This window comes from Petaurus breviceps, unplaced genomic scaffold, assembly GCF_028583685.1.
Source record: "Petaurus breviceps papuanus isolate PSGF00001 unplaced genomic scaffold, PetGlider_PUasm1.0 129, whole genome shotgun sequence".
Lineage (NCBI taxonomy): Eukaryota > Metazoa > Chordata > Mammalia > Diprotodontia > Petauridae > Petaurus > Petaurus breviceps.
The window spans coordinates 5,544,820-5,565,854 of NW_027185665.1; the positions used below are offsets into that span (position 1 = coordinate 5,544,820).

The 21,035-nt window shown below is 41.2% G+C and overlaps 1 protein-coding gene and 1 long non-coding RNA gene across 4 annotated transcripts in view; one reads left to right on the plus strand and one right to left on the minus strand.

The window, feature by feature from the left end:
- LOC138173169 (E3 ubiquitin-protein ligase NEDD4-like) overlaps positions 1–15,236 on the minus strand; it is a 507,966-nt gene extending 492,730 nt beyond the window's left edge. Inside the window, exon 1 of one of the 2 annotated variants that reach the window (XM_069103074.1) lies at positions 14,446–15,236. In XM_069103074.1, coding sequence (XP_068959175.1) covers positions 14,446–14,493 — 48 coding nt within the window. In that variant the 5' untranslated portion in view covers positions 14,494–15,236. The remainder of the gene's footprint in view (positions 1–14,445) is intronic. The other variant, XM_069103087.1, reaches the window with a different exon arrangement.
- Positions 14,575–20,717, plus strand: LOC138173210 (uncharacterized). Of its 2 annotated transcripts, XR_011171344.1 has the most exons (4): positions 14,575–14,711; positions 17,794–17,909; positions 19,118–19,271; positions 19,619–20,717. It is a non-coding gene; the product is annotated as an uncharacterized lncRNA (long non-coding RNA). The 2 variants fall into 2 exon arrangements; XR_011171345.1 differs by lacking the exon at positions 19,118–19,271.
- Positions 20,718–21,035: the final 318 nt, after the last annotated feature.

The following is a 21,035-nucleotide window of genomic DNA, read 5'->3' on the forward strand; positions in this document are numbered from 1 at the left end:
AGAAACAATTTGAATATTGTGGAAACACAATCAGGATAACCCAGGATCTGGCAGCTTCTACACTGAGGGACTGAAGGGCTTGGAATATGATATTCCGGAGGTCAAAAGAGCTGGGATTAAAACCAAGAGTCACCTACCCAGCAAAACTGAGTATCACGTTTCAGGGGAAAATATGGTTATTCAGTGGAATAGAGGACTTTCAAGCATTCTTGCTGAAAAAACCAAAGTTGAACAGAAAATTTGACATTCAGATACAAGAAGCAAGAGAAGCATGAGAAGGTAAACAGGGAAAAGAAATCATAAGGAACTTATCAAAGTTGAACTATTAACATTCCTACATGGAAAAACAATAGTTGTAACTTATGAAACTTTTCTCAATAGTTGAAGGGAATAGAAATATATATATGAGGGTATATGGGCATATGAATACCTATATGAATGTGTACATATGTTTACAGGTATACATAGATAGAGGGCACAGGACCAGTTTAACAGGAAGGGATGATACTTAAAAGGTGAAATTAAGAGGTGAGAGAGGAATATAATGAGAGGAGATGTGGAGAGACAGAATGGGGTGAACTATCTCATATAGAAGAGGCAAGGGAAAATGGTTACAATGGAGGGAAAGAATAGGAAGGCAAAAGGGAATGGGTCAACCTTATTCCCATTGAATTTGGCTTGAGGAGGAAATGAAATACACACTAAATAGGGTATCTCACCCTCCAGGAGAGTAGGGGGGGAAGGTGATTAGAGGGGGCATGATGGAAGGGAGGGCAGGCTGGGGAGAGGGAAGTTGGAAGCACCCACTTTTGAAAAGGGACAAGATCAAAGCAGAGAATAGAACAAGTGGGAGGTGGGATAGGAGGGAGGGAAATATAGTCAGTCTTTTACAATATATCTACTATGTTATTGTTTTGCATTAGCTACACATGTACATCCTATACTGAACTGCTTATCTTCCCAGTAAGGATGGGTGACAAGGGAGGAAGGGAATGAATCTGGAATTCAAAGTTTTAAAATCAAATATTCAAATATATATATATATACATATCTATATATATATATATACTATTATTAATACTATTTTACATGTAATTAGGAAATAAGATATACAGGCACTGGGGCATAGAGATCCACTGGAAAAGTCGAAAGGGGTATGGGAGAAAATATGGGAGAGATCAGATTGGAGGAGGGGATATCCTGTGGGACTGCTATTTTGGGGCAGTGGGTAGGGGAAAAATGGGGAGAAAATTTGTAACTCAAAATCTGGCTGAAATGAATGATGTAAATCAGAAATTAATAAAGCATTTGGGGGAAAAAAAAGTAAACCCCACTGACAGTATTAGCTACAGTTTATGGGGTCACAAAGTGTTGACATCACTGATGATAACAACAATTAATTAAAAAATCTATGATCTACTAAGACTACAGTAGATTGATAGAGGGAAGGAGGACAGACCACACATTCCTCATGTGCCGGGCACTGTGCTAAAAGCTGTACAAATGTTATCTCATTTGATCCTTATAATAACCTTATGGGATGGGTTTACTGTTTACAATTGAGACAGGGGTCAAGTGACTTGCCCAGGGTCACACAGCTAGTGTCTCAGGTTAGATTTGAACTCTGATCTCCTTGACTCCAGGCCAGCACTTTAGCCATTGTACTACCTTCAGAGACCTGATTTGTAGAAGATATTAATTCTGTCATCATGTTCCTTACAACTAATCATTAGCCTGCACACATGTGCACATATACACGCATCAAAGTTAATGCTTCCTCTTAATACAACTATTAATAGTAGCTTATGTCTACATATTGCCTCTGTCATTGAAATAGTGCTTTGTATCAAGTGTCCCAAAAAATTTTAGTTGCAGTTTTAAGCTTTAAAAAAAGGTTTAAAAGCTTAACAGCTGCACTAAGACTTTTGGGACACCTATATAAAAATTTTTACTCAGAAAAAGATGAAAGTGCATATGAAGGTGGTCTGTCTCAAAGTGATTTCACCACCTGAAGAATGCTCTCCTATGGTCTTTAATAGCAACTTTGGTCAAAAACTCAAAGGGAAAAAGAGACCAAAAAACTTTCTGTTCCCACCTGCTAAATACAATGAAAATACAAATGTACATTCCTTGTCCACGGCTTCAGTATCTGCTACATCACAGGTCAACTAAAGAGAAAACCAAACATAACAATTTAGCTGCTTATACAGTTCATTGAACATTTTAGAGAATGTTAAAATAATACAGCATCTTCCTATCTTCTCATTTTGTAGAGAAAGAAAACTAGACCCAGAAAAGTTCAGGGATTTTTCCCAAAGTCACACAGCAAGTATCAGAAGTAGGATTTGAATCCAAGGGTTCTGACTGTAGAGTCAGCGCTCTAGCCACTCCAACACACCATTTCCCATTACCAGTTTGATTTGGGACATTTCAAGTTCAAGGTTGTTGTTGTTCACTCATGTCTAACTCTTTGTGACCCCCTTTAAGGCTTTCTTGGGCAAACACACTGGAGTGGTTTGCCATTTCCTTCTCCAGTTCATTTTACAGATGAGTTAACTGAGGCAAACCAGTAAAGTGACTTGCCCAGGGTCACACAGCTGGTAAGTGTCTGAAGGTTGATCTTAAAACTCAGGTCTTTCTGACTCCAGGCCCAGTACTCTATCCCCTGTAGCACATAGCTGCCCCAAAATTCAAGGTTCCAGTAGGATATTCAAGTGAAAATATCCAGCAGGTACTCGGACACCAAGATTAGACTTTAGGAGAGAGATTAGGCCGGGATACATACTTTGGAGTCAACGGAATAGAGACGGTAATTTAATCCAGCGGTACCAGCAGGATCACCAAGGGAAAAAGAAGAAAAAGAAGGCACCCCAGACAAGTCTTGGACGACATCCATATCCAGGGGCAAAGATCTCCCACCTCCCCATCCAGAGGATGAGGATTTACAAACAACTCAAGAGTGCCCCAACCACAAGTAAGAACCAGGAGCGAATGAGTGACAAAGTTGAGTTTTTATAGAAATGTTGTTGAGTTGGGCTGCTCTCTTTACTTTCCAGAAAAATGTTCCAATACATGTCATCTCTGGAACATCACCCCACTCTGCTGTAGTTATCAACTTTTAGCTGATATTTTACACACAAATATGCTATTTAAAAAATACCTTTTAAACCATCTCACACAACCAAATCCCACTTGAGATATGTAATAATTAATAATAATGATAGCTAACATTTAAATAGTAAGCACTTTACCATTTTTATCTCATTTGGTGCTCCCAAGAACCCTGGGAGGTCATTACTATTATTATCCCCATTTTGCAGATGAGGAAACTGAGGCAAACAGGTTAACTGACTTGCCCTGAGTCACACAGCTACTAAATGACCGAGGCCAGATTTCAACTCAGGTCTTCCTGACTCCAGGCCCCGCACTCAATCCACTGTACCGCCTAGCTGCATTTAACAGGTGTCTGAGCCCAATTTTGAACTCAGGTCTTCCTGATTCCAGGGTCCAGACCTCTTATCCACAGATCTGTAAAGAAAATCCATTCATATTTACTGAACACCTTGCATTTTAGGGAGGCAACTTTGAGCAAACTGTTTATACTGCTGCATTTTTTACTTGCTAGAAACAAACTAGTAAGAAAAAAAATTCAAATGAACGCTACTACAACTACAATTGTGACCTCACATCTAAACAAGCTGGAGGAAACAGCTCCCTTCAGGCTACTGGCATTCCTGAAGCCTCCAGAACATTGAAAATGCAGTCAGGCAGCTTTCAGCAGAACAAAGCACCTGCTGCCTTCACTTTGAGCCTTTTTTGGAAAGGGCAACCTCAGCTATGCATAGCTTGGCATTTAAATCTATTTCACCTGGTTCCTGGTGACATATACCCTGTCGCTGACAAGAAGTGAGACGATAAAATGAGGAAAACTGACTGACCCCAAAGCCCTGGACTGAAGAAATACAGACAACTTCCCTTCCAAATACCATTTAGTACAAATAAACTGGGGAGAAATGCCGCTGGAGTCAGGGAGAAAGTACGAATCATTGTGGAAACACTTTGCAAATTCCCAAGAGACAAAGTGTTATTGTCGTTGCTCAGTCGCGTCTGACTCCTTGTGACCCCATGTGAGATTTTCTTGGCTTTTGTCATTTTCTTCTCCAGTTCGTTATACACATAAGTAAATTGAGGCAAACAGGTTAACTGACCTGCCCAGGGTCACTCAGTAAGTGTCTGAGGCCAGATTTGAACTCAGGAAGATGAGTATTCCTAACTCTAGACTCAACACTCTATCTACTATGCCACCTAGTTGCCCCAGTACCAAGCATGGTGCTTTCCTTCCACATAGAAAAGCACTTAATACTGTACATACCTATTGACTTTAACTGGATCTCCCTGTCAGAGGGATAGGGGGCATTGGCTCCTCCTCCAAACTCCTGAGTTGATACTTAGTGAATGTTACTCCACTGCCACTATTTGCCCCAAAACTGAAATTCTTGCTCTGCCATCCACATTACAGGTAGCTGTCTAATGACATAGGCAGAAAAGGGTACCAGAATGGGAGCAAGCACTGTCTCACTGAAAGAGGGGATAGCTTACAGGAAAGCGAATACTGCAGCACAGAACTTTGTTCTTCCACTGACAGGGATCATATGATTCTGCACAGTACCTTAGAGACCAGAGGAAGAGGGGGAGGCCTGCATGTCTTCCCTGCTCAATGAACAAAGGATGAGCACACCACTGAGGGACTTTAGGAGGCTGCAGAAAAGGAAGGTAACTGGAGTGGCCAGGCAACTATGGCGGCTGACAGAAACTCTGGATCTTAGAGATAAATCCTTTTCCTTTCCTAGAGAAGTTTCTTGGTTCTGTGAGGCTCTGCCTAATCACCATCATAATCTCTCCTCCCTAGCCAGTTTCTAGTGCCTTAACCCTATAGATCACAAACTTTTTAACCGATCCAGGAGACCCGATTTTCAAATGCAAATTCTCTTGTAGATAAAGTAGGTTAAAAAGACTTACAATTCATCTTCCAGCGGAAGCCTATTTGTCAGAGAATTCACCAATTACTGTACAAAGTTACTGGGAAGTAATTGGACAGCAAAGATATTAAACTTAGGAAGTCCTGATTCTGTCAAAGACAGTGGAACAAAAAGTGTGAAAATGAAGCTAGTGATACTAGTTCACGGGTATCTAGCACTCACAACCATACGATGAAGGAAAGGAAAGTATTATTAAATCCATCTTAGGGCTGAAGAAACTGAGTTTGCTCCTAAGCTAGTGAATATCAGAAGTTGTATTTGAACTCAGGACCTGACCTCAGACACTTGACACACTAGCCGTGTGACTTTGGACAAGTCACTTAACCCCAACTGCCCTCCCAAAAAAAGCGCTAAATTTTAGAGGTAAGAAATAATTTGATCGATAGCTAAAGATATAATTTCTCCCCCAAGTTCATGGACCCATGGAATCTATCCACAAAGAGGACCCCCGGTTACGAACACTAGCCTTAGTGGATTTTGCTACCTATCCTAGATTCACTCGCTTACCCAGAAACACCAAGCCTTGACTAAAGTCTGATTTCCTAATTGTGCCTGTTACTGAAAGGAGCTGATCTTTGGGGATTTGTCTTTCATTTCTGCTCTTTCTAATTATTCTTTCTGCCTTGAATGACCACCATCATCACTCTCTTGTTGGTGGACCCACAGGAGTTAAGGTATTATTAGAGTGAAGGGACACCAGCTGCCTTTAATGAAAGTCATACCACCTGTAGCTAATCAAGGCAGAAGTAGACTTCAGAGTCATGTGAGAGGCCAGTCCACTTATATGCTCAGTAAAAAGAGGGATCTTTCAAACTATATCCCATGGAAGCCTAGAACAGCAAACAACAGTCAGCTCTGGCATTGTTCAATATGTCTCCTGTGTTATGTTTTGACATTAACTCCTTTTTTTTGCCTTTGGGTTTCCTTCTGTCTCTGCCCTCCCATTCTAGGCTCTGGCCCCTTCCAACTCTGAGTTGAATAACGAATTACTACAGAAAAATTCTGGACCCTGACCTTCCCCTAAAATGTCCCTAAATCAGTTAATCACTCTAGTCTCATTTTTGCTATCTATAAAATGAAGATAATATCTGTAGCACCTACCTATCCCCTAGGGGTGTGGTAAGAATTAGACAAGACAATGAGCTTCATGTCAGTTATCATTTAATACTAATATTTAATAATATATTTCATAGGACCATAGGTTTAGAGCTAGGAGGGACCTTGGGGGTCACCAAATCTAATCCCTTCATTGAAGAAATTGAGGCTGAGAGCTAAATGACTTACCCAAGGTCACATAGAAGGATTTGAATTCAGGTCTTCCTCAGCTAGGTAGGGAAGCCAGGTGGCAAAGCGGATAGAGGGGCCAGCCTGGAGTTAGGAAGACACGAGTTCAAATCCGACCTCAGACACTTACTTGCTGTATAACCATGGGCAAATCACTTAATCCTGCTTGCCTCAGTTTCCTCATCTGTAAAATGAGCTAAAGAAGGAAATGCCAAACCACTCCAGTATCTTTGCCAAGAAAATCCCAAACCGGGTCCCAAAGGGTCGGAAAAACGACTGAACAAATGAACAACCATAAAGAACTTCCTCTGTCTATTTACTGTGCCACATTCTGTCAGATCCAATATGTGAACTCAGATCTCAGCTCCAAATCCAGCGCTCTTTCCAATACATCCCAGATACATGACATCTACATCCATTTATCTATAAGATATTAATTTTGTAAGTTGTAGTAAGTGTTGAAAAGTGTCCAAGAGAACAAAAGAAAAATTCACTGAAACTGAAGTTTCAAACTCTTTGCACATCTCTTCCCACATGTCCTCAGGCCTAGTTCTCATGGTGATTGTTTACCAGTAAAACATTATTTTCTAAAAATAGCACAGTTCAATATTGACTGCCCATCCCGTAGAACTCTTGTCCATTATCTTCCCTCAGCTCACCACAAGGGGGTTCCTCTACACAACGTGGCTGGGACCCTATCTTCACTTCCTCCTGACATCACAGGGATGTTGGTGAAGCCCAGAGGCTATGTGGTGATTACTCCTAGGCCTGGACCATCTTCTTTTTTGGAGCAGACATTTCCCTGAGGACATCCTTTTTTCTAGGTCCTGATCCCATCCCCTAATTTGTTACGGATCCCAGTCTGTTTCTGTGCACTGTGCATTTCTTCATTGCCCTCCATGTGATAAGTTGGTTTTTAATTCTTTGGAGACTGGTATTCCATGACTTATAGTCATACAGCATAGGTAGAAGACTGGTATTTTTAGAATGGACTTTTGTTTCTGAAAAAAGCCTTGAGTCATTAAAAGAGCATTGACTGGCCCAGATCTCTCTCCTCCTCCCTACTGTTGGATTCTGGGTCTAACTCTCTATCCATATGTAAATGAACACATATAGAGACAGACAAGTGACATGAGTGTCCATCTAACTACACGCTATAAGCTACACAAAAAGCATTCTTTATTGACTTAGTTGATCTGCAAGGGCAAAAAAAATCTGCCTTAAAGGCTCTCAATATCAAAATTATTCAAGATTCTGCAAATCAAGGGATCGGAGATGTAGAACAATTGCATATGATATGGGTGAGTTTTTCAAAACTTTTCTTCCTTTTAAAAATTCTTTATTATGAGGAATGACTCTGGGAGGGGGTATGAGAGAGGGATATAGTGGGGAAATGTAAGTAACATACAAACAAAATCAATAAAAATTTATTTTTTAAAAGACTTAAAAGATTCCATAAATGATATAACATAAATAATCAATCCTGTAAAAATCAATCCTCTGATAATTAATATTAGACAAGTCATAACACAAGACAATGGATGCTTCACCACTATAGTGGAAGACATCCTGGGAAGAGTTTTAAGCTAAAAAGGAATTCTCTATAGATGGTGAGGTCATCTAGAGGGTTCTGTTTGAAGGTGATATCATGCTGGTTACACCAGAATACTGAAAAGAACTGTAACCACTCAAAGGAGTTTGGCCTTTATATAAGTGCTTAATAAGTGAGAAACCAAATATGAAGCCTCTTTGAATTTTTAACTGTAGCAAATTATGGCACATACTTAGGTACTCTGTTTCCAATTATTCACTCATGATACTTAGCACAGAGATACATGCATATAACAAGCATTAGATAAATGATTATTCAGTGAAATCATTGGTCAAGCTCAGTTCTGCAAGTTCTCAAATAAAACCACAAAAATTCAACCTTGTCTTACCAATTATAAGTAGTTTTCAAATGAAGATACTAATAACAGCCCTAGTAAATAATATATAGCACTTTGATGTTTACAGAACGCATCACATTCATTATCTCATTTGACATTCACTTTTAAAAAAGGCTGTAATGTAGCTTCTATAAGTATTATTCCTCATTTACAGAAACTGAGAGGTTAAATGAGTTAACCACAGTCACAAGCTTGTTATTGTCAGCGGCAGAATCTGAACTCTAGTCTTGCCTGGTTCCAAGTCCAAAGCTTTCCACTAAACTATGCTTCCTCTCATAAGGCACATGTAATTTAACTTAAACTTCATAATATGCATCAATAAAACTGAGATATCTAAATGCATACACAGTCAAGGATATAAGAACAAACCTACTCAATTATTAACAGAATAAGTAGCCAGTTAGCATATTATTCCAATACCCTTATTTTTATGTCCTAAGTAAAATATTTAGATCCTTTCAGTTTACCAATCCCCTTTCGTAGGATAGTTTAGGTTAACAAGGGGCAGCAGAAATCCAATGAAAGTTGCACCTCTGATAAGAAAAGTTTTGAATGAAAGTGTCACTAAAACTGATGACTAATGGTTTCCATACCTGTACAATGGGCACTAAAATATTTGCATTTTAATAAATGCAATAAATGTACATGCATTGCATTTCAGAAATTGACACAACATGATATAATGGAGAGAGAGAGTTGGCTGGCATGGAAGGCAGGAGACTATGGACTGAAGTCCCAGCTCTGACACATGCTGACTGTGTCACCCTGGGCAAATCACTTAACCTCTCAATGTCCTCCATACAATTATCTAAGACTATAAATTGGTTGAGGGGCTTTTTTCACCTGTACCAATGAAATCACAGGTTCAGTTACAGCACATTGTTTTTTGAAAATTGCCCAACACTTTCTAATGATCCTAACCTGCTTTCTCATATATATATATAATGGATTGGTCACAAACCTTGCAAACCCTAATATGCAAGAAGCAAAAGTTGCTGACAACCCAAAAAGGCAACAGGAGAGACATGGTAAGCAAAATCAGGCTGCAGAATTCCTCTAATGATGTAGTATATATATGCAATAACTGGAAATAAGAGATGTCATCCAGGAAATGTATGATTAGAAAAGCAGATGAGCCTGTCATATAATGAGAATTCAACATAACATATATAAAAGATAAAAAGAACTAGGAAAAGGCCTCCAGCACATCTACAAGAACAACATAGGATAAGAAAATATGAATAACTTTCGATCTATGAGTTGAGCAGATACCCACATTAAAAAAATCACTGATAAAATGAAGTATAATCACATGTGAATTCTATTCAACTCTATGATTGTAACATATGGGTAATTTGGTGTTAACATGCAAAGTCCTGGCCATCTGGTCTGACCCTTCTAAGTAGGGAGGGCTACTGGAGTTTTGCCCCAGGATGCTGATAGTAGAATCTTTCAGCATCATAGAAACACCTGACCTTAGCAAGATTAGTTAAAATATGTGTCTCCAAATAGGCTTGTGAGCTCTTTCTAGGCCTGGCCTCATCCTGCTTCCCCTTCTCACCTGCCAACCACACCCAACCCCAAAATAGCCTCCTAAGCCTCAATTTTGTGATATCCTGAGCTCTTTCTACACACAGGGCAGTGGCCCTGGGTTTCTGTGGATTTTAAGAGGCATTTCTTGCTGTTTGCCAAATGAATACTAACTGTTCATTTCAAGGCATGGATGAGGAGAGGGAAAAAAAAAGAAAGAAGTAGGTCACCCCATGGTCAGCCCAAGGTTCACATTTGAGCCCCCATTCATTGTAGCCACCAAAAAAAAAAGATGCCAAATCTAATATTCTGAAATCCATATCCCAGTAAAACCACTGAAATTTTGCCTGATAGATCTATCATTCTCCTCAAATATCTTATTTAGGTTTTTGAAGTCAGTCGGTCAATAAAGAGTCAAAGAATTACAGTTAATATCGTGTTATATTCATGAGAAAAACATGCCCCAAAATGCCAGACTGCCAAAAAATGTCAAGGACTCAAGCCAATTGCAAAAATTGTTCCAAACTGATTCTTTTGAACTAAACTGATCTTTCTAAGTCTTTATTGAATCTCTAACAAAAGTCTAGCCACACCCATTTCCTCCCTGCCAAAATTTATGCTGATGGCATTTTCTAACTCTTTCAAATTGAACAGATTATAATCATGATCAGTTTGAACTAAAACAGAAGTGGACTTACCTAGCATAAATATAAATTGATCCTATCCAACCTACTCTTCCTCAACCCCCCCCCCATGTTATTACCTTTTCTTACTACAATAAGTATAATAAAAACCAAAGCACAGGTCACACTGCCCTCTGACCCACCCTTCCAGCACCTATTTTTACAGGTTCAAGCAAAGCAGTTTTATCACCTGATATTAATGAACTACCCAGTGTATTCATGACAGTAAAAGCCTTCAAGAACCAATCATCTAATCAATAAGCATTTATTAAGAGCCTATTATGTGCCAAGTTCTGGGCTAGGAGTTAGAGACACAAAGACAAAAAAAAAAAAAAAAAAGGAGGGAGGGAGGGAAGGAAGGAAGAAGGCAGGGAGGAATGCAGGGTTACATTAAAACTAATATATAAACATCCAGATTTACTTAAAAGATAAGTTAGAGTTCTGTTTTGCTTAAAAACTTATTTAAAATATAATTAATTTGATTTACAAAATTCATTCGCTCTCAACTTCTTGGGAATAAAACTTTTATTTATTCAAATCTATTTTATAAAAAATGAGAAAGTGTTGTATTTAAAATGCCTTTGAAAGCCTGCTACTTTAGAGAAGAGACAGGTATCCATTCAGGATCTTTCTACAGTAGTCTTGATCTTCATTATTATACAGCTAACTGAAAGGTATAAAGAATACAATATCTTGTCCTGTTTATTGTTTGTGATGGGGGGAGGGGGAACTGAACTGGTAGAATAAAATGCAGTCTTCAAGATTCTCTAATAATTCCACAAATAGGGATGATGATACATGATTTTTTGATGGATTCAACTACTAAAAAAAACTGTTAAGACTCTCAGTTTACAATATCAAAGAAAGCAAGTGGAAGAAGTGTTCCCACTGTCATGGAAGATGACTTTCACACTTCTGAGCTGTACAATTTAAGAAAGGATTTACATAGATATGGTGAGGTTGGAGGATGACGGAGTGCACTTTCTATTAAGCCCCAGGTCACTACAGAGCCTCCTCAATGCTACTTAAAAAAAAAGATTGGACTAATAATCTGTATTAGAAAAGTCACGTGAATGATTTATGCCCATTACTCAGATTATTAAATGTAGTACATACGTACAGTTGGACCATGCTGTGAATGGACACCGGACTCAGAACAAAATTTCATTAGACACTATTCTTTCAAAAACCATATCTGGTTTTCTTCCAGACTGACTGCAAGGAATCTGGAGAACTAAACTAGCTATAATACCACTACAATTTGCTGTTAATATTTTGCAGAAGCATTCCTTGGCTTTCCAATGGCCAAAGTGTGACAGGATAAAATCTCTCTTCCAAACAAAATGCCAAAGAAATATAGAGTCATCAAAATAGCATTGCTTAGAAAAGGGAAGACTGATGAGATTCATTCTGTTGCTCCATATAAGAACATGTTTAGCGTAGATGAAAATGTCCACAATGGAAAATAAATTGAATTTCTTCATACTTTGTTGGTCATAGCATGTTAGTAATTTATATATATATATACAAAGCCCTAGACTACTTTTATGAAGTAATAAAGATGGATATAGATATATATTATATATATGTATTTATACAATATATAAATATAAATATATGTTCAGCCTTTCTTTTTGCTCTAGTCATAAGTTAAGAACATTATTAACCAACCCAGGAAAAAAAAAAGGTGGTAAGACAATCTCTCAAGAGCACACTGGATTCTAGATATCAACAAAGCATATTAGCACATAAAAAAACCACAGTTATGTGAAATCTACTCATCTACTGCCCTCCTGAAAGCAAAGCATGACCTAAAATAAACCACTCCACACATTACTGAAGTATTTTTAAAAGTATCTTTTCACACAATTTTTTCCAACAATCATGTTATGTTAATAACCTTAATGAGACAGAAGTGCAGCTGACTCTCAGCCACAATACCTCAGCCAAGCCCCAGCCTCTTTGTTTGGTAATGTCTTTATCTTACCAGCCCTGGAGGCTCTCTGTCTTCTTTCTACTGATATTAATAAATAAGGAGGAAGAAGAATAAAAGAAAGACCGCCTGGGAGGAAGGAGTGCCAGGCCCAAATTTTCTGGAATTCCATAGCTTCATCCAATAACAATACTATGCAATTAATTCCACAAAAGGTGAAATGATTTTAAAAACAGTATTCCATCACACAAATACATGGATTTCTGCATTATAATTAGATAAAGGAAACCACAGGTGTTTCCTAACCCATCCTTAAGAATTAAGTGCAACCCATCCGAACTAAGAATTACCAGATAGATTCATATACCCTACATATTTTGCATACAGGTTCATATGCCCATACACACTTCCCCAGTCTACTCACACACACACACATATATATATATATATATATATATATACGTAGGGTGCCAACAGTAGGTGGGTAACAGATGCCTACATCTCTGTGAGAGAAGCCATAATTGTGGGCATGTCCCGGATAATAGACTCTCTCGGAACCCCACCCCCACACCCGAAGAATGAAAGGAGAAAGAGGAAAGAAAGAGGAACCAAGAAAGCCTGAATTTCCAGGCATCAACTTTTCATGAAATGCACAACCGACTAGGGGAGGAAATCCCTCCCTGCTGAGTAATGCTTCATGGAGTGTAAATTCACCTCTCCAGAGAAACAAACCTGAACACGCAAACACAGCCAGATGGGGAAACCGCTCCTACCTGCTCCATACAGCTCCTCTGTCACTCCGGCTCCCAGGGCGATATTCCTCCCACTCCCCTTTTTGGCAGGGAAATACACCAATAAGAACCGAGCATCCAGCTTGCTAAGAGGGTTGAGCTGTGATTTACCAGGCGTGTTGGGAAGCGGGTGAGGGTGGGGGTGGGGGTGAGGGGAGGTTTCCTAAGGATAAAAACAATGCCTTTTTCACTAAATAAACATTGCTGGCCTTGTGGATTTGTATGTGTGTTTTATTAATAACAAGAATCCAATGGCCTTCCTTCATTCTCAATCCATCCACCTCTGAGATCTTAGACTGGATCCTTAGGAAGGAAAATGGCTGGGCGGCAGCCACCCATCCAAGTTTCCTAAAAGCACCTGCAGTCGTCCTCACTCCCACCCTCACACATAGGCGCTCATACATGCCAGTATGGGTGGTCCAAGCAAGCTGTGTGTCACAAGTCTGTATTCATGTGCACACAGCCAAAGCTCCTCACCCATCCTCGGGGCTCAGTCTCTCACACACGTCCGTAGAACGGTTCTAAAACAGGTGACATCCGTTGGAAAGTTCTCTGAAGAAGTCAGTTCCATCTCCTTGCCCGACCCCGGAGCACCCAGCGCCTGCCACTGGCCCCCGAGCCGGCGTGCCACTAGATAATGAAGTCTGAGGCGAGAGGGGAAATGGAGAGCCCCGAGTTCCCTTTCTCCCCTATGCCCCGAGGCTTCCTACCGGAGAGGGAGGCAGGAGGAAGGCGCTTTGCTTCTCCCCAGCACAAAGGAGTTCGGGGCCCGCCGCCGGGTTCGGGGCTTATTTATTTACAAACAAAGGGCGCTCGGGGCGGGAGAAAGGCAGCAGCCAGGACTGAGGGCAGCGGGCAGGAAGAGGACAGAGGCACCCAGGAGGGCTGCGTCCTGCTCCAGGAAATCCGCGCGGCAGGCTGGCCCGAGGGGCCCCGGTGCTGCTACCCGGCACTCCGGGACCCTTCCTTACCCGCAGCCACTGCGCCCCTAAGTCCTAGGCACACATGCTCCGATATCAGCGCTCCTCTAGCCCCTTTATACAGGAGCCTGCGAGCAGGAAACAAGCTCCCAGACTCCCACACTCTAACGTGACCCTCCGAGGATTCAACCCTCCCGCGTACGCGAAACTCCCTTGCTCCCCCGGGAAGTGGGAGAGTGGGGGTGGGGCGAGGTGACAGATGGACTCAGGGCAAGCACACGCACTCACGAGTGGTATGGGGGAGTAAATCACTTACTTCATCTTCGGAAAGTCCATAGACTGGCTCCCCCAGCCCGGTCGCCATGGAGCCTGGGGGCAAGAGCACCCCAACTCTCGGGGTAGATGGGGACGAGGCGGTTGCAACCCTCTCCTGTGTCTGGAATGCGAAGGCGAACCCCAGCGGCTGCTAGAGCTACTCTTTGGACTTCACTCTTCTTCCTGGCCGCCCCGGGGATGCGATCTAGCCCCTTGGGGAAGTTGTAGCCTGAGGGATACGAGCGCAGTTATGTCAACGCACAGCAGGTAAGGGAGGTCCCTCCGTCGGATCTGACCTCCTCCCCACTCCAGCCGGGGCCGCTTCCTTCCCGAGGCGGCTGTGGAAGCCGGAAGGCTGCGGGGGGGGCGAAAATGCGGACTGGAGAAGAGACAAGAAGGGAAAGGAAGACTAGAGAGGGGAGGGATGTGAATAGCTCTCAAGCCAGTCCCTAGGCTCTTTCCTCCTGCGGCTGCTCTCGCCGGCTCTCCCAAGAGAGCCCGGGCTCCAGGGCTGCTGTCCCTCCTTCCTGCTGCTAGAGCTGCCCAACTCCGGAGGGAGCGCTGGCCCGGCACGCACACGCGGGGTGGCTTGCCTCCCCGCGGCTTTTCCGGCTGGGCTGCTGCTGCTGCTGCTGCTACTTGGCTTTCTCTCTTCCTCCTCCTCTTCCTCTTTCTTCCTCCCTTCCTTCCTTCCCTTCTCCGCCCCCCTTTCTAGCTGGCTCTCAGTTCACATTAACCTGGCTCACATCCTCCCCACCACAACCCCCTTCCTCCCCTTCCTCCCCTTCCCTCTCTGTTCTCTCCTCCTCTCCCCCCCTCCCCCTCCTCCTCCCACTTCCACCCGAGGCCAGTGAAGGGACCCTCCCTCCCTCTCGCTCTCTCCTCCCAGTCTCACCGGGGCGGGAAGAAGAGCCCACCAAGCCAATCACAGGCTTCAGCCTTTGGGGGAGGATAGGCGGTCAGGCTAGGTTGGTTTGGTTCGCCCCCCACCCCCATTCCCCTGGCTTGAGTGCAATCATGTTACCCTAGGGGATGGAGTGTTGGAATGAGTCTGAAGGGGCGTGGACATGTGGGGCTTCCTTTTGGGAACTAACCTATACTCTGGGGCTCCCCTGTGCTGGGGGTGGGTGGGTGAGGGGTAAAGGAGCTGGATAGACCTTTGAGGTTGCAGGATGAAAGGATTTCCTTCCAAGAGAACAATAAGATGTCCGCCTCCTTGGCCTGTTGCTTTTTGTTTGTTTGTTTCATTTACGATCTTGGGTTTGGGTTAATTTTGTTAAAAATCGGCTTTCTTTTCCCCTTTAAATGATTCTTGGCAGCCCCGGTAAATACGGACTTGGCTACATTGTCAGCTTTGCTGGAACGGATCTTTCCCCAGCCCCCAGCCAGGGAGAGGCTGCCCCGGTGTGGCCAACAATTGCCAGTGCCACTGTCAGCCCCAGTGAAGTGAAAGGCTGGGGACCCAAAGCTACACACCCACTCACTTAAGAACAGACACTTGGGTGCTCCACATCCCAAGAAAATCATCTCTCAAACCTCAACGTTAAATACCAAATCTTAACTCCAGGTTTTCCGTTTGCATGAAAATGGTTAAGACGTTCTTTACTAATATGGGGCTCTCCCACAGCACACCTACTAAAAGAAAGAACTTGGACTGCAGCCTAGCAAAGCAATTCATTTAATTCTTAGGAATTTATAAAAAGTCAAGGAACAATATAAGACTTTGATGAGTAACTTAAAACAAATATGGTGCATGAATTTTTCAGGTGTCCTTTTCTTCTCAAAAAGGCGTTCTTTGTGACACTAAATACTGATATAGATAAAATTAATAACATAAATAATATAAATAAAAAATAATAAAATAAATATTAATAAAATTATTAATAATTAATAATGTCCCTAACCTTTGGAAAGTGAACAAAATGGTGCCTTCTGAGGTATTAACATACTAAACTTCAGATTCCTGATACCTATTATGATTCTGATACCAAGAGACTAGCTATGCTGAAATAGTTATTAAAAAAAAGTTTTTTGGGGGGGCTAGGTGGTGCAGTGAACCGGCCCTGCAGTCAGGAGGACTGGGTTCCGATCCAGCCTCAGAGAGTTAACACACACAAAAAAATATAGCCATGTAACCTTGGGCAAGTCACTTAACCCCAATTGCCCGTCAAAAAGCAAAAAAAAAAAAGTTTTTAAAGAAGTTCAGAGAACCCTCTCTTGCACTACAATCTAAGAAATAATGAGAGAAATTCAGAAAATCTTTGAAAGACTTATATGAAGTAATTCAGTGAAGAAAGAATCACCACAAGAACAATATACACAATAACCACATTAATGCAAATCAAAACACCAGTTGTTTAGGAGAGGATACCTAGTTTCTGGGAGGAAATTTAGTGAGAATGGAAGAACCACATTGCTGTCTCTATGATAACCTCAAAGAATACTTTCCCCAATCATTCATTAAAATAGGGCCACATCTTTTTCAAGAAAAAAAGTATGGATGTCTTAAACCGTGTGAGTGGTGATTCAAATGTGGGCCCTCTTGTATCTATCTCACTACTATGATTGTTTCCCAAAACACTAATTGATATAGAATATCATGTCTTTTGGACAGTCCCATGAAATGAATATCATTCACTCAGAGAATTGGGAAACACATAAGCAACTGATTTTTAAATGGCTAGAGAATGTGCCCCCCCCCCCCCCAACGGAGCTGTTTTAGAATCCTTTAACTGGATGATTTAAAAGAGAATCCTGAAAAACAGTTTAAGTTACATTCCTAGCATTCCTTCTTCACTTAAAGATTGCAAAGATCAACTGATCTTTTGTTTCGTGACTATCTGGACATGGAACAGAATAGAACTTGGAAAATAAACAGACTTCGTTTATCATGAAAGCAGTAGAAAAGATACATTGTAGGCTTCAAGAATATCAAGCAGGTGAATAGTCTGCATTTTCCTTAAAGAATTTTTTCTAGAAATATTCAAAATATACTTCCTGCTTATTATTTCTTTTCTTTAAAAGTGATTCCAATCTAAGAGAACCCTAAGTCAATGGGTGTTATGCAAACATATAGCTACAATCTCCAAGTTCAGCCTCTAGCTTCTCCAGATCATAGAATCATAGATTATGAGCTAAAAGCAGCTTTATAGGCTATGGAATCCAATCCCCTCATTTTATAGGGTAGTTAAATGACACATCCAGGGTTACACTAGAAATATGTGAAAATATGGATCAGGATTTGAACTCAGGTTCAACTGACTCTAAATAATGTCTTGTTCACTATGTTCTGTTTTCTCTCCTACAACTAAATCATCTATTTCATGTGACCATGCATCTCATTTTGAAGTATTTTCCAGGATAGAAATTCTGTAATCCCCATAGGTGTCCACCTGTCACCCAACTCTGACCTGTAGTTCCAGGTAGCATACAGAGGAGCCATACCCTGGGAAACTGTCTCAGCAGGTGGGTTAAACCTGGAGGGTAACCAGCAAGGGGGGAATATCTGCTCCAACTATTCGGTGACTTGCTCAGCAGAATGGGCAAATGACAATAATTTGTTCCAGTGGCCATGAAGGCAGCAGAAAAAGAAGCTGGGGAGTGCTTAGAGCTTGGTTAATTATGGAAAATGTTAAGTTCATCTACCACATCCCAGGCCATTGCCGGGTGTCTTCACTTTTGTCTTGCCACTGGACTTTGATGACTCTGGAAGAGAGAGTGAGGCTGAGGATTTTGTGCAACCCTGCCTCACTTAAATCCAATTTACACACAAGTCAAAATGTCACCTGTGGTCACTGGTCCTTTTCAAAAACGAAGGATGAACAGCAACATTCCATCGTTTAATACCTGATTGTCAAAAACACTTTGTAGGAATATAAAACTCTTCATTACCCATTTCTTTTTGTTCTGACCTCAACAGAAACAAAGAATAGTTATTCACTATCATGGAACTTGTAGAGATATGCAATAGTATTTAGTATGATGATAACATTTTTCAGAGAAGGAAATAGGACCATAGAAGGTAAATCATGTGCCTAAGTTTACAAAGTCGTTAAAGGAGGGAATAAAACTCATTCTCCTGATTCCTGGTTATACATTTATATCATATATCCATATTATGCACAAAATCCCAAGACTATGCCTTTTATTTTATGGATGAAAAAACTGAGGTCCAGGAAAGTTAAATAATTTGCCTAAGGTCACACAGATAATTACAGAGCTGAGATTTGAACATAAATCTTTTGACTCCAAATCCAGCAAACATTCCACTACACTAGGCCCCTTCATCAAAAATTTTCTAATGGTCTTTGAGAATTTCTGTGACTGAAAAATTCATCAATTCATAGCCCACTGCTAAAAACTGAACTATGCAAGTCCTTGGACAAGAGCACTTCAGTCTACCACAAAACCTGTATTTGAAACCTTAGTAACTTGATAAAGGGGCAGAATAGTATAGGGGATAGAGACCTCGACTCAAAGTTAAGACCTAGGTTGAAAGGCCTGCCTCCCATACATATTGGTTAAGTGACTCTTGTAAAGTTACTTAGGAGAGCTAGGTGGTTCAGTGGATAGAGTGCTGGGCCTGGAGTCAGGAAGACCTGACTTCAAGTCCAGTCTTAGATACTTACTAGCTGAGTGACCCTGGTTAAATCACTTAACCCTGTTTACCTCAGTTTCCTCATCTGCAGAATGAGCTGGAGAAGGAAATGGTAAACCACTCCAGTATCTTTGCCCAGAAAATCCCATATGGGGTCACAAAGAATAAGACACAACTCAAAAATGACTGGACAGCAACAAAAAGTTACTTAAACTCTTCAGTGTCCACAGGTAATTCTTTTTTTTTTCAGAGAGGGGAGGGCAGGGCAATTGGGGTTAAATGACTTGTCCAAGGTCACATGGCTAGTAAGTGTTAAGTGTCTGAGACCTGATTTGAACTCAGGTCCTCCTGACTCCAGGGCCTGTACACCTAGCTTCCCCACAGGTAACTTTTTATGGTGGAAGTTCTTATTCTTGATCAATAAGCTTGTCATTTAAAAACTATTTTGATTATTTTGTTTAAATAAAATTGTCTTCCTTTGTAAATCTATGTATTTTATTGTATGCATGTAATAATAATGGAATTTAAAGATCCCCTGTATTGACTTGGTTTTTGGATTGATTGTATTAAAATCCAGAACTTGTGAATCCCACTTGTGGGATGGACTTGTTGACAGTGAAAAGAGAGGGCTGAACTGGGAGGAGCTGGTGACGTGAATTCAGAGAGACACAAGCAAAGAGAGAGACAGAAGAATTTCTTTGGAAGCAGCATCGTGGAGGCAGAAATGAAGAGGATTGCTGAGGGCCAGTTTGAACTGCCCAGGACTTTGAGAGCTGCCACCCAGAGCTGCCAAGGACTGAGGAGACATGGCTGTTATGCTGGTACTTTGTCTGTCTGTTTTGATGTTGTTCTTCCAGATTCATCCACTGGTGAAGGACAATCCTGTTGTGGCAGAGATCCTGGAACCTTGCTGTTGGTTCAGAGCTCCTGAGATTGTTCTGCAGACAGAGAGTGAAATCTGTCCACTGGTGAAGACCAATGCTGTTGTTGCAGAGGTCCTAGAATGTTGCTGTTGGTTCAGAAACCATGAAGAAGGATTTTCTTGTTGTATGTCTACAGAAATCCTGGAAGAGGGTTTTGCTAATGTTTTCAGGGGTCCTAGGACTTTTCTGCAGACAGAGAATGAATTAATGAGGACACTGGCAATGTATCTTGTTGCCTTACTAAGCTTTGTCTCCCCAGGAACAAAGATTGCTGAGAACTTGCCTCCTGTCAAGATGAAGAAAAGACCTCCATTTGGGTATTAAGTGCTGTGCTTAAGCTTGTTGTAACTCTTGGGTTAGATGGCCTATTCAGTTGTAATCCAAGGGTGGGAAACTTTTGACTTTTTTGTGTTCTGTGATTGACCAAATGAATGTACATTACTTATGATTGGAAACTAATCTCCATTTGAGAAGAGGGGTTTTGTGGTTGACTAAATGAATGTACTGCCTAGGGGTGGAGTCGTATTTAGAAGAGGGACTTTGTGATTGATTAAATGGATGTAATGTCCAGGGGTGGAGTAGTACTTGATTGAATTACATTTGGTGAATGCTGTATTTTGAATTATGCTATATTGTGATTGTCTCTGTTCTTAATTTGTCACTGAATAAAATGGAGAGCAGCTATGCTGGCATTTTGAACCTTGGGAAGTTGCCTTTGCTTGGCATTACAATGCACTTTAAAACTATTTTGAGGAGAGGTTCATGTGTTTCACCACATTGCCAAAAAAAGGGGAAAGAGAATCTATCATATTAAAAAAAAGGTTAACAAATCTTGAACTATGCAAATTGCCCAGAATATGACCTGCATTCTTGAAATTAGTTCCCCCACCTACCAATACTCTGTACCAAAGAAGTCCCAGGCTCAGTCCCATCTAATTTGGTAAGCATTGCCAGAACAGACATTGCACTGGTCCAGGCTCTTTTCATTGAATTGAATGCATATTTGAATTCATTTCTTTATGGTGGATTATAAAGTATTCAGGAGTTTCTTCACCTTTTTGATGTCACAAA